Source organism: Dipteris shenzhenensis, chromosome 18, assembly GCF_047967505.1.
Source record: "Dipteris shenzhenensis isolate YYH24624 ecotype China chromosome 18, Dip_SZ_1.0, whole genome shotgun sequence".
Classification (NCBI taxonomy): domain Eukaryota; kingdom Viridiplantae; phylum Streptophyta; class Polypodiopsida; order Gleicheniales; family Dipteridaceae; genus Dipteris; species Dipteris shenzhenensis.
Genome location: NC_141613.1, coordinates 26,969,738 through 26,981,278, shown reverse-complemented (window position 1 = coordinate 26,981,278; position 11,541 = coordinate 26,969,738). Strand labels below are relative to the sequence as shown.

The following is an 11,541-nucleotide window of genomic DNA, read 5'->3' as shown; positions in this document are numbered from 1 at the left end:
AAGGGTGTTTTTGAAACTCATTTCAATTTCAATACATGTCGATCGATCTCTCACAATCCCAAACTATTTCTACTAACTAGACCAACCAATATTCTAGGAATTAGACTCTCACAATCCCAAACTAATTCTACTAACTAGACAAACCAATATTCTAGGAATTAGACTAGACCATCACTCTCATAGGTTTTTGAGATCCACATAACCAATATTCTAGGAATTAGACTAGACCATCACTCTCATAGGTTTTTGAGATCCACATATCCCCCACATATCTCCTCCCCCGCCCCCCCCCCCCCCCCCTTTCAATACATGTCAATCGAATTCTCACACTCCCAAACTAATTCTACTAACTAGACCAACCAATATTCTAGGAATTAGAGTAGACCATCACTCTCATAGGTTTTTGAGATCCACATATCCCCCACATATCTCCTCCCCCCCCCCCCCCTTTCAATACATGTCAATCGAATTCTCACAATCCCAAACTAATTCTACTAACTAGACCAACCAATATTCTAGGAATTAGACTAGACCATCACTCTCATAGGTTTTTGAGATCCACATATCCCCCACATATCTCCTCCCCCCCCCCCCATGTCAATCGAATTCTCACAATCCCAAACTAATTCTACTGTAAAGCACTATTTCTATTTCCCCTCTCTTGAAGATCACGGGAGTAGCACCATTCATCACCTCCCAGCCAAATCTCGCTCAGGCTAACAAGCAGACAGAAATCTACGTTCGATTTCTTTCACGTGAATCATCTTCTTCTCTTCTCTCACTAGCCTCAGCAAGCCCCAATTCCCTAGATAGATCTAGATGCCACATGTCATCACTATAGGGCCTTCCTAATGCAACGTTTCACCCCTCTCTTGGGATGCATTGAATTCCTTGCCCCTAGGCACATCTTTGCACTAGGCCCTTGGTCTTAGATCTACCTAGTCTGGTGCTATCAGCCCTCACCTAGGACCTTGACATTAAATCCCTCCCAATCATTTACATGAAGCGCAAACACGTATATTACAGAGATAGATCCTTCAAGGGAAATGTCGACTGATTCTTCCGAGGTCATGCTACCTCGGCTAGAGCGTAACATTCCTTCCCTCTTCAGACATCAGCGTCCTCGATGATAAAATCTGGGAACACTCTCCGCAACTGATATACGGATTCCCATGTAGCTTCGGATAGAGGCTGACCATGCCATGCAACCAACACCGTGGGTATCTTTCGATTTCGTATTTGCATTGTCCCTCGGTCCAGGACTCTTGTTGGTTTGCGCCTTGCAATATCCTCTATCTCCTGAAACAAAACCACACCTTCGATTAGTGAGTCACCTGTATGTAAAAATTTCTTTAAGCGCGAAACATGAAAAACCGGGTGCACCTTACACCCCTGTGGCAATTCTAATTTGTAGGCTACACTGCCTATTCTCTTTAGAATTAACCACGGCCCACAGTATCGAGGTGATAACTTAGCACACTCTCCTGAAGTCAACGACTTCGAGTGCGAAGGAACTCTGAGAAAAACTTTTTCTCCTTCCTTAAATACTCTTATAGACCGATTTTCATCTGCATACACCTTGGCTCTATCCATAGCCTGGCGGATATTAGCTCTCGCAAGTGCTAGCATTTCCCGCATCTGAACTACAAGGTTCGCGGCACTAGGCACTTTCTGAGGTACTCCAACAATAGTTGGATTGGCTGGTCTATAACCATAGTTCAGTTCAAACGGATTGAACCCGGTAGAAGAATGTTTCCTATCATTGTAGGCAAACTCCAACAATGGCAACCACTTGTCCCATGTATGTTGCCTCAATGACACATATGCCCTCAGCATATCCTCTAAAGTCTGGTTGACTCTCTCCGTCTGACCATCCGTCTCAGGATGATCCCCACTACTCATTCCCAACTCAGTCCTTAGTGTCTCGAATATCGCTATCCAGAAATGACCGGTAAATCTGACATCTCGGTCTGACACTATGGATCTAGGCAATCCATGCAGACGAAATATATGTCTAATAAACAAATCCGCCACTTGCGGGGCACTAACAGACTCTCTAGTCGGAATGAAGTGAGCCATCTTGGTTAGACGATCAACCACCACAAGGATAGAATCATACCCTCCTTGCGTCGTAGGCAGTCCCACTATAAAGTCCATGGAAATGCTCTCCCACTTACTTAGTGGTACTTCCAAGGGTTGTAAAAGTCCGGGTGACTTCACCCGCTCGGCCTTGCTTACCTGACACGAGAAACACCGTGTCACATATTCATGAATATGCTTTTTCATCTTTGGCCAAAAAAAATCTCGCTTCACGAGATCATATGTCTTCTCGACTCCTGGATGTCCCGCACATGGGCTATCATGGCACTGTCGAATGACTCTCTGCCTGAGATCATTCTAACTAGGTACTACAACCTTGCCATTTCTAACTAGCATACCATCCCTTATGGTATATCTTGCATAAGTTTGGCCTTTTCTGGATGCCAGGTCATCCTTTTCATTTTCCCCGGGTTTTAACACATGAGCTTTAGGCCACAAGCTCTGGACAAACTCGTCCACTCTTTGAGTTTCTCTTATCTCGGTCATTAGAGCACTCTCTAATACCGTGAAACTCAGGTTGTGCATAATGCGAGACAACGCATCAGCAACCTTATTGTCTTTTCCTCTTCGGTACCGAATCGTTAGATTAAACTCCTGCATGAGCTCTGCCCACCTAGCTTGGCGGCCCCTCAAGTCAGGCTGTTTACAAAAATGTTTCAGAGTATCATGATCCACATCCACATAAAACTCCGAACCATACAAATAATGCCTCCATGTTTTCAAAGCATGGATGATAGCATACAACTCCAATTCATGAGTTGGCCAATTCCTTTGAGAGGGAGAAAGCTTCTTGCTTTCAAAGGCTACTAGCCTTCCCTCTTGAAGGAGGACTGCTCCTACCGCAATGCCACTTGCATCGGTTTTTGGGAATCAACTATTTTTAACACCGGTCTTGAGACCACAGCTTGTTTTATGGTGTTAAAACTTTCTTGTTGATTCTGTCCCCAAATAAAAGGTACTTTATATGAGGTCAGATCAGTCAATGGCGATACTATTCCGGAATATCCTTTGATATGCCTTTTATAAAACTGAACAAATCCCAAGAATGATCGCAACGCGGTCAGACTCTGAGGGATTGACCAAGTTAGTATCGCAGCCACTTTCTTCGGATCCATTTCTACCCCCTATGGACTAATTATGAACCCTAAATATTCAAGCCTAACCATACATAGTATAGTTTTCTTCTTAATTCACATAAAGACTGGCTTTCCTCAAAGTACTGAACACTATTCTTAAGTATTCACGATGCTCAGTAACACTTTTACTGAATATCAAGATATCGTCAATAAAATTCTTCCGAGGTCATGCTACCTCGACTAGAGCGTAACATCTACTAACTAGACCAACCAATATCTTAGGAATTAGACCTCTCATAGGTATTTGAGATCCACATATCTCCTCCTCCCCCCCCCCCTTCCCCTTTTTCTATCCCCCCCCCCATGTCAATCGAATTCTCACAATCCCAAACTAATTCTACTAACTAGACCAACCAATATCTTAGGAATTAGACCACTCTCATAGGTTTTTGAGATCCACGTATCCCCCACATATCTCCTCTCCCCCCCCCCCTCTTGCAACTACCAACCCATTCAAGCGTGTTTTTGAAACTCTTTTCAATACATGTCAATTGAACTCTCACAATGCCAACTTAATACTACTAACAAGACCAATCAAAATTCTAGGAATTAGATTAAACCATCACTCATAAGTTTTTGAGATGCACATATCCTTTTCAACTCCCCCCACCCTTCCCCCAAACCTAATTCCACTAACTAGACCAACCAATATTCTAGGAATTAGACTAGACCATCCCTCATAGGTTTTTTAGATCCACATATCCTTTTTAAAAGATCCCCCCAAATATAAAACCTTTGCTTCAATGTTCATGGACGGTTGGTTAACCAGCTTGTTAGAACAAGCGGTATGTTCTCAAGTTTTAATGCTGTTTTTTTTTTGGGGCAACGAATTAATTCCAGTAAAATGTCACAAAAAATCACTGCTTCAAGATGATACCTTCTGATTGCACTATTTGTGATAAGAAAAAGAAAAGCTCTTTAAAACCATGATACGTTCTCAAGTTTTTATCCTATTGACTCACTTAAAAGTCTGCTCATTCCTGTAAAATGTCACAAGCCCTCTCTGCTTCAAGCAAGATTCCTCCTAATGGTAAGCACCTATTTGTGATACAAAAAGAAAAGCTCTTTGAAACCATGACAGTGACAGGTTGTAAGTGGATTTGTGTGCTACCACCTCTCAAATTTTAAAACATAAACAAGAGCAAAAAATCTGGCGTTGTGCATGTTCCGTAAAGAAGCTTATATATTACATAAGCTCTGCTGCAACAGCACCATGCTTCTTTATTCAAGAACAGAACAAACTTTAAGAGAGATCCAGTACACACAGTGGTCAGACCCAGCCTGCAATAATGTTTACTTTCAAGTCTGTCGTCTTTCTTGTCAGCATTTCCCTGCAGAGAGAGGGAAATGGCTGTGTGTACTTCCAATACGTTAACTTTGGAGAGCTTGGATATCCTGAGAGTCTACCCACTTGCAGCTGGAGGCAAGAAGCATTGCAATGCTAGTCGTCCTCACCTGGGATAAGAGCTTCATTTCAAGCTCTCAAGCCAATTTGAAAACCTTGAGCACAATTGTTATTGAAAATGGAGAACCACCGCGCTCATTTTCTCTTTGAAAGGTTTGCAAACATTTGCAAACCCAAAAAGAGAACTTTCAAACCCCTAACCCCTTGCTAGTTGCAAGCTTGACAGACTATTCCAGTGCAGAAAAATCAATTTCCTGGGGATAAATAGGTGGGTAGTCCATGTCAAGAGATGTATCCATATCAAGCTCTGCTGCCTCATCCATCAAGCTTTCATCTGGGAGGACTACACTCCGCAATGTGAGCTGATGGTATTGCACCACTTCATGAAGAAATTGATTCTCTCTTGCGTAAGCTGCATTTTCTTGTGTCAATCGAGCCTTCTCAGCAAGAAGGGTCTCAAGCTGAAGCCTTACCTGCAATCACAACCAGAGTATAAGCCTTGGTTACAGCACTTAACACAAACTAAAAACACAATTTCAATAAAATTTCGCTTTTGACAGACAGTATTCTCCTTAGCTCTTCTGATGACCTTAATAGAGCTCTATCTGTGTGTGGGGGTGGGGGGCAAGAGCAGAAAGGAAAAGATGCTTTTATCAGACCTTTAGCAATATGGGTAATTGAAGGATGCATGCTTTATAGGTAAAAATGCTGGAGTTTTGCTAAGGACATACTGGAGTTTTGTATGGTCATAGTTGATGGAACACACCAATGGAAAGGGAGAGAATAAATTTCATTAGGCACTAGCACCGGCACAAGGTCATGGACTACCTGCTATAGAGACTACACAAGTAAGAGGCCTTACGCAAGCAGACCGTAGACATGCAAGCAGCCTTTACTATGTGCTCATTGCCAAATTCAAATCATAAACTAGCAAGCATTACATAGAACACTCGGATTCAAGGGGATGCCATATCACTTAAATAAGAAGAATGGATGCCTCCTATGCTAGACAGTCGGTTACATAAGCACAAGTAAAATCTTACTCAGCAAGAGGGAGATCTGTGCAGAGATGCCAAGGGAGTGAGTTGTAAAAAGCTTCACCTTTATTATCGCACCTTTAAAAGTTCGCACATGCAAAGACACCTTATGAGGAGGCAAGATGCGGTGCAAACCAATGCTCATTTTCGACGATAATGCTGCAATTGCTCGTCATTTCTTGATTGATGAAATCGAATAGAGTTATGGAAAGAGGGCAAACCGCCTATGCAACACACTGCAATAATATTTGCACAAACCTTCTTAGATGGATAGTGCCTTCTTCCTAGATATTTGATACATTGAGTTCAATAATGGTAGAGGGATTCCTATCTTGGGGAAAAATTTTGGGATTGAACCACTAAGGAGCCAATGGCTAAGCTCTTCGAGACAATTGTGGAGATGAAGATCAGCCCATGTGCTGAATTCAGATCATGAGAAAGGAAAGGAGCCAATGGCTAAGCTCTTCGAGACCATCGTGGAGACGAAGATCAGCCAACGGGCTGAAGATAATGAGAAAGGGCCACACGGACCCACTAGTCTTCATAAAGCACACAATACCACCAACCACTTGCTATCCATACATGTCCTCGTATACAAGTGCTAGCCAGGGGGCATCTATTGCTTTAAATACAGCTCCAAGAATTAGTAGTGCCTTGGAATCATAAGGATTATGATGAAAGAAGGAATTTCAAAGTTCCTTCAAACAAGGCTGTCCACTCTTTCCCACTCTATGTGGCGTATGCATATATACGTTGAATCAAATAGCAATGAAATATGCTCAACAAAAGCATGGAATTGTAGAGCCCTAATTCGATAGACAACAAAAGCATGTAATTTTAGAGCCATAGATCGAAATGCTAGGCACAAATGACCTATTTTTTTGCTCTTGCTCTCAAAATGAAAGCACAAAAGATGATGCCTATCATGGAGCATTTTTGCCAACACAAAGGCCTTCAATGGATGTAGAAAAGACAAAGCCCATGCTTAAAGACTCACAAGGACATCCAATCAACGCTCTTCTACAAGGGCAACTAGGTACCTTTAAGTGCCATGGGATTGAGGATCCCTCCAGCATAGATGGTATTGCCATAGATGTGTGGAGAAAAGAAAAGAGGCACAATGGGATACCCATCCAGGTGGCCAAAAAAATTAAGATTGAACCACTAAAATGCCCAAACATCCAATGTCTAGGCTCTTCAAGACAATCCTGGAGATAAAGATGAGCCAATGGGCTAAAGATCATGAGAAATGGTCCAAGGGACACGCTAGTGTTTATAAAGCACACAATACCACCTTAGATGTTTTTATGTACAAGAGCTAGCCATGGGGAGAGGGGGCATCTATGCTCATTCTCTCCCACTTTAAGTGATGTATGCATTGAAACTTGGATCTATACTAATGGAGTATGCTCAACGAGAGCATGGAGATTTGGAGCCGTAGTTCAACACACAAGCATCATTATCATGCTAGGATGAAAGCACAAAAGATGATGCATATTTGTGGAGCATTGTGGGCAACACAAAGAGCCTTACAAGGATGTAGACAAGGCAAAGGCCATGCTCATTAAGACTCAAAAGCACACAACCAGTACTCTTCTACAAGGGCAACTAGGTAGACCTTCAAGTACTTGGGATTGAGGTTCTCACAAACACAAGAGGTATTGGCATAGATGTGTGGATAAAAGAAAAGAGGCACAATGATAAGCTTGTGAAAACACATGATGGGGCTTGAAGAAACACTTGTTTGACATGCTTATAGCATGTATGCTGCTATATAAGTTTTGACTCTTGAGGTATTATGAGGAGCAATCAGTTACCAAAAAGGTTCAGAAACCGTTTTTAAAGAAAAGGTGTCCATGAACCACAACTTAGTCTGTTCGCGTGTTGGAGACTTAACAGTCCGCTAGAGAGGACACTCAAACACATATGTAAGGATCTCAATAGGTATATAGACAGAGGTGAAAAAGGTTAGATGCAGCTAGTTCTCTAGTTTCTATGCTTCGCTTGGAGGCCTGGGAGACTACCTACTCGTGAAATTGGTGCAAGGCATGCACTCTACATCCACAAGGTACAAAAAAGGTGGACGGAGGACACCAAAGTGTTGTTTTAGACACAAGTAGACTCTCTTGATGTAGATGCTAGCAGCGTAATTGCCTACAGTCATGGGGGAGAGGTATTGCACACATGACAATGCCCAACACAGCAGATAGGAGAATTTCTTTATCAGGCCATGTTGTTTTGTCACTCTACTCATGAAGCATTGAACTGTCACATAATGTATCCTTGGGCAAGAGGCAAAAAGCCATCCACCTTAGCTCAGCCTCCAAAACTCTCTCTCTCTCTCTCTCTCTCTCTCTCTCTCCTAGTATTGATAGAATGGTGAGAGATTATATTGGAGATTTACCAAATCGTCCTCCTCATGCCTGACACCTTTTTCAACGCTCTCTCTTAACCTCTTGTTCTCCTCTTCTAGCTGTGCACACCTGTCTCTTGTGAATGTTAGGTCTGCTTTCACGTTCTTTAGCTCGCGCAGAAGCAGCTTTGCCTTGGTTGCCATCGCCATAGCCACCTGGGCCCCCCAATACATTTATATACTTTCAAAATATATCACAAGTAGGACGTTCTCTTCACGACAGGTCAAACAATTCACAGTTATCCAAGGTGAAAAGCTACCATCAGGCTGTAAAATAAAGGGAGAGAACGTCATAGTGATATTGGAATTAAATCTAAGATTTAACTGGAATAGCTAAATTACTTACATCGCGAGAAGCCTTCAGTTGGGTATCCCTTGTCAAGCCTGGTTTTTCATCTGAGCTGACTTGGTGGAGCTTTGCAGGGCTCGTTTCGACCTTTTCTGGGGTCAGAAACTTTGGAGAACTGTTTTGGAGCTTTTCCCTAGCCAACATGTCAAGACTCTTTTTCAAACATGTGGTTCGAGGTTCCAGGTACATAAAATTAGTCGCCTTTGTCTCAACAAGATTGAGGCCCTCCTGCAATATAAGTTAGTTCGAGATGAGAGTTTGCATTCGTAGGACCGGTGGAGCAGGGCTCGAGCTAGAAGCTTTACCTCAAGTGCAGTTCCGAGAGTGTCACTCAACAGTGACAATGACGAAGCTATGGCTTCCAAGCCTTTGTGCAGTGCAAGAGAGTCTTGACGCTTCCATTTCCCCTGTGGAGATAACCGAATGTTCTGGTTCTGCGACATGAAGTAGAGTCAAACACAGAGGTATTAGGAAACCCCCCTGAAAAAAGACGTGCGGCTTTTACCTTGCATATGTCCTATTCTTGCAATAAAATCATCAGTTAGTTTCAGCAACAAGCAGAAAAATTCCCGACGAAACGGAGACTGGGCGACCTTTCTCTGCAACCGTTTAGAATCGTCTGATTCCATCTCCCATGAAGCTTGTGAAGGAACCCCATCGTCGAGCACAGATCTTGCTCTTCGTGCAAGGCTGCTCCAGAAGCTGTCGTCAGCCACATCTTCCAGAGGAGACTTGTTCTCCGAATTCTGCGCAACCAAGACGAGCGACAATCAGCTCAGAGACCTAAACGAATCGAAATGCCGGCTCCCAGCAAAGGATGGAGCTTAACACCGAATACAGCAAGAAAAGGGTAACAACATTGCTAGTGCGGGCATGCGATACGATCAATATCTTGATTTTGGTATCGAGCAGAGGGTCAAAACGAAACCATGACGACGGGAGATTGGGCAAAGAACAAAGGATTCGACGGTATCACGGCAGCTACGTGATGAAGGACGGAACCCAATTGCCAGAGGGAACGATCTTGTATCGGAACACAAGAGAAGACTGGGTCTTTCATTTGTGAACGAGGTTTGCGCTGGGGGATGAGGGGCAAAACAGACCTGATCGGTGCTGGGAGACGATGTGCGAGACGATGTCGGGGAGTCATCGCTGGAGGAAGCCATAGCCGGCAGGGAGGAAGGTCAGCAAAGAAGGCGAGGAGCCTGCGATTCGTTGGTTTGAAAAGGGGGAAGACGGCGCGGGAAGACGGTCGGACTATGCTTGGAAGACCTGATCCGGCGATGCGCGTCCCCAGGACAGTGATGCTCTGCAGAAAAATACACGATTTGACATCACAATCGATTCGATTCTTCACTGCAACGCCGGACGCCCACGCCCTCCCCCTCTCCGTTCTCTCCCCTTTCTCGGATCGATCGATCTCGCTTGCCTGGCAATTTGCCAGTGTTCGTCTTCTTCTTCTTCTTCTTCTTCCAATCGAATTCGATTCGATCGTCTTCCCCTTTGCATTTCCTCTAACGGAAAGCTCCAGCAGTACCGTTCCTTCGTCACCCCCTCCCTGTCGCACGATTCCAGGAATTCTTCACTTTTCCAGCTTGCGCACAGAAGGGCCAGGTAATCAGGCAGCTAGTAGTCGCAGAAGGCCAGGTAATCAGGCACTGGTGAAATTTTGAATCACTGCTTACCCTCACCGCGCCCCCCGCCCATGCCTCTCTCTCTGTCTCTGTCTCTCTCTTCTCAGAGACACACATGAGAACTACACACACACGCACAGCATCGAAAGCTTTCCACCTCCGATTCTTCCATCCACCTTGTAAGCACGCCGCCACCCAGTCGGCCAGTGCGACCACTCCGCTCGCCCACAAAGTCCTTTATCTTAGTCCCCAAATCTGCTAAGGTCCCGCTTTGCGCGAAGCAACGCACTGACAGAGACGATGCTGTCCGCAGCAGCGAGCAACGATCTACTTCAGGTCATCTAACTCCAAACTCCAACGTTGCCCCTATGTGGGTCGTCAGCTCTCGTCATCTTCAAGATCTACGACGTCGACTACGAGGAGGAGCGAGTGTGTATTCCTACGTGCGGGCCAAAATGCAGCTGCAGAAGCGAGGTTTGACGACTTACAAAGCAGCTGAAGGAATGGAGGGAGCCGTGAGAGAGAGGAATGGAGGTGGCGAATTTGATGAAGGGGAAGGGGGAGCGGAGGTGATGGATGAAGCAAAAAGCAGGGCATGGAAAGATGGAAGCTGGAAGATTGTTTGAAAACTTGAAAGGAAGAAATTGAAATTGAAATTGAGAGATCGTGGGAGGTGATTGATGACTGATGATGATGATTTCTTCTTCTTCTTCTCAAAAGCTTCATCTTCTTCTTCTTCTTCTTCATCTTCATCTTCTTCTTCTTTTCTGCAAACCGTTGCTCTCCCAACGGCTCCTCCAACAAAACTCGGAACACACCCTCGAGTCACCTTCTCTCCCTCTGGCTTGGTTAACGGTTTGTTTGCCATGGTCTGGTTTACTCCGAAGGCCGCATCTCTGAGGACATTCCCCCTTGAGGAAGGAGAGCAGAGCGCAAATCAAGGCCCCACACTCTCTAGCAAGTGTGCATGGGAACAAGCAAAAAAAAGTTGAGTGTGTCTTCCATCTCCGGTTCTCCAGCTCTGCTCCCAGGCAAAGTTTGGCTCCAAGGCAATTTCTCCATTGGCCAAACTTTCAAGTATTCCTAAGGCTACGGCAATTGAGGGTCACCTTCCAAAATAGATTCTTCTGTGAACCAAAATGGATTCTTTTGTGAAAAATAGATACTGAGAACGTGGGAATGCTCTCTAAGAGGGCTTCCCTGTGTATGCTAGTGGAGCTATCCTAGCCCCACTAGCACGCAAGTCTCACAGCCGCATGCAAGGGGTGAGCATGCTCCAATCGCATTGCAGCTCCAACATCCTGAAATCTTTGGCTTTTAGCCTAGCCTTGCAATGCCCAAGCATTCTCATTGGCCCAAAGAATCTCACAGCCATGGGCTTGGGTGTGACACCTGCGAAACATGCCCACAACCTCATTAAATGAGACTCGAGAAAGGCAAGCCTTCAGGGAGCTGCAATTTTACAAA

General features: G+C 44.5%; 1 protein-coding gene across 1 annotated transcript; it reads right to left on the bottom strand.

Moving 5' to 3' along the window:
- Positions 1-4,406: 4,406 nt before the first annotated feature.
- On the bottom strand, positions 4,407-10,816 carry LOC147891026 (uncharacterized). Its single transcript, XM_087389584.1, has 7 exons — positions 10,563-10,816; positions 9,544-9,749; positions 9,034-9,186; positions 8,746-8,874; positions 8,438-8,668; positions 8,083-8,247; positions 4,407-5,114 (listed from the first exon to the last, which is right to left on the bottom strand). Exons 2-7 carry the CDS (start codon positions 9,604-9,606, stop codon positions 4,869-4,871), a joined length of 987 nt encoding a protein of 328 aa, XP_087245710.1. The 5' UTR covers positions 9,607-9,749; positions 10,563-10,816; the 3' UTR covers positions 4,407-4,868.
- Positions 10,817-11,541: the final 725 nt, after the last annotated feature.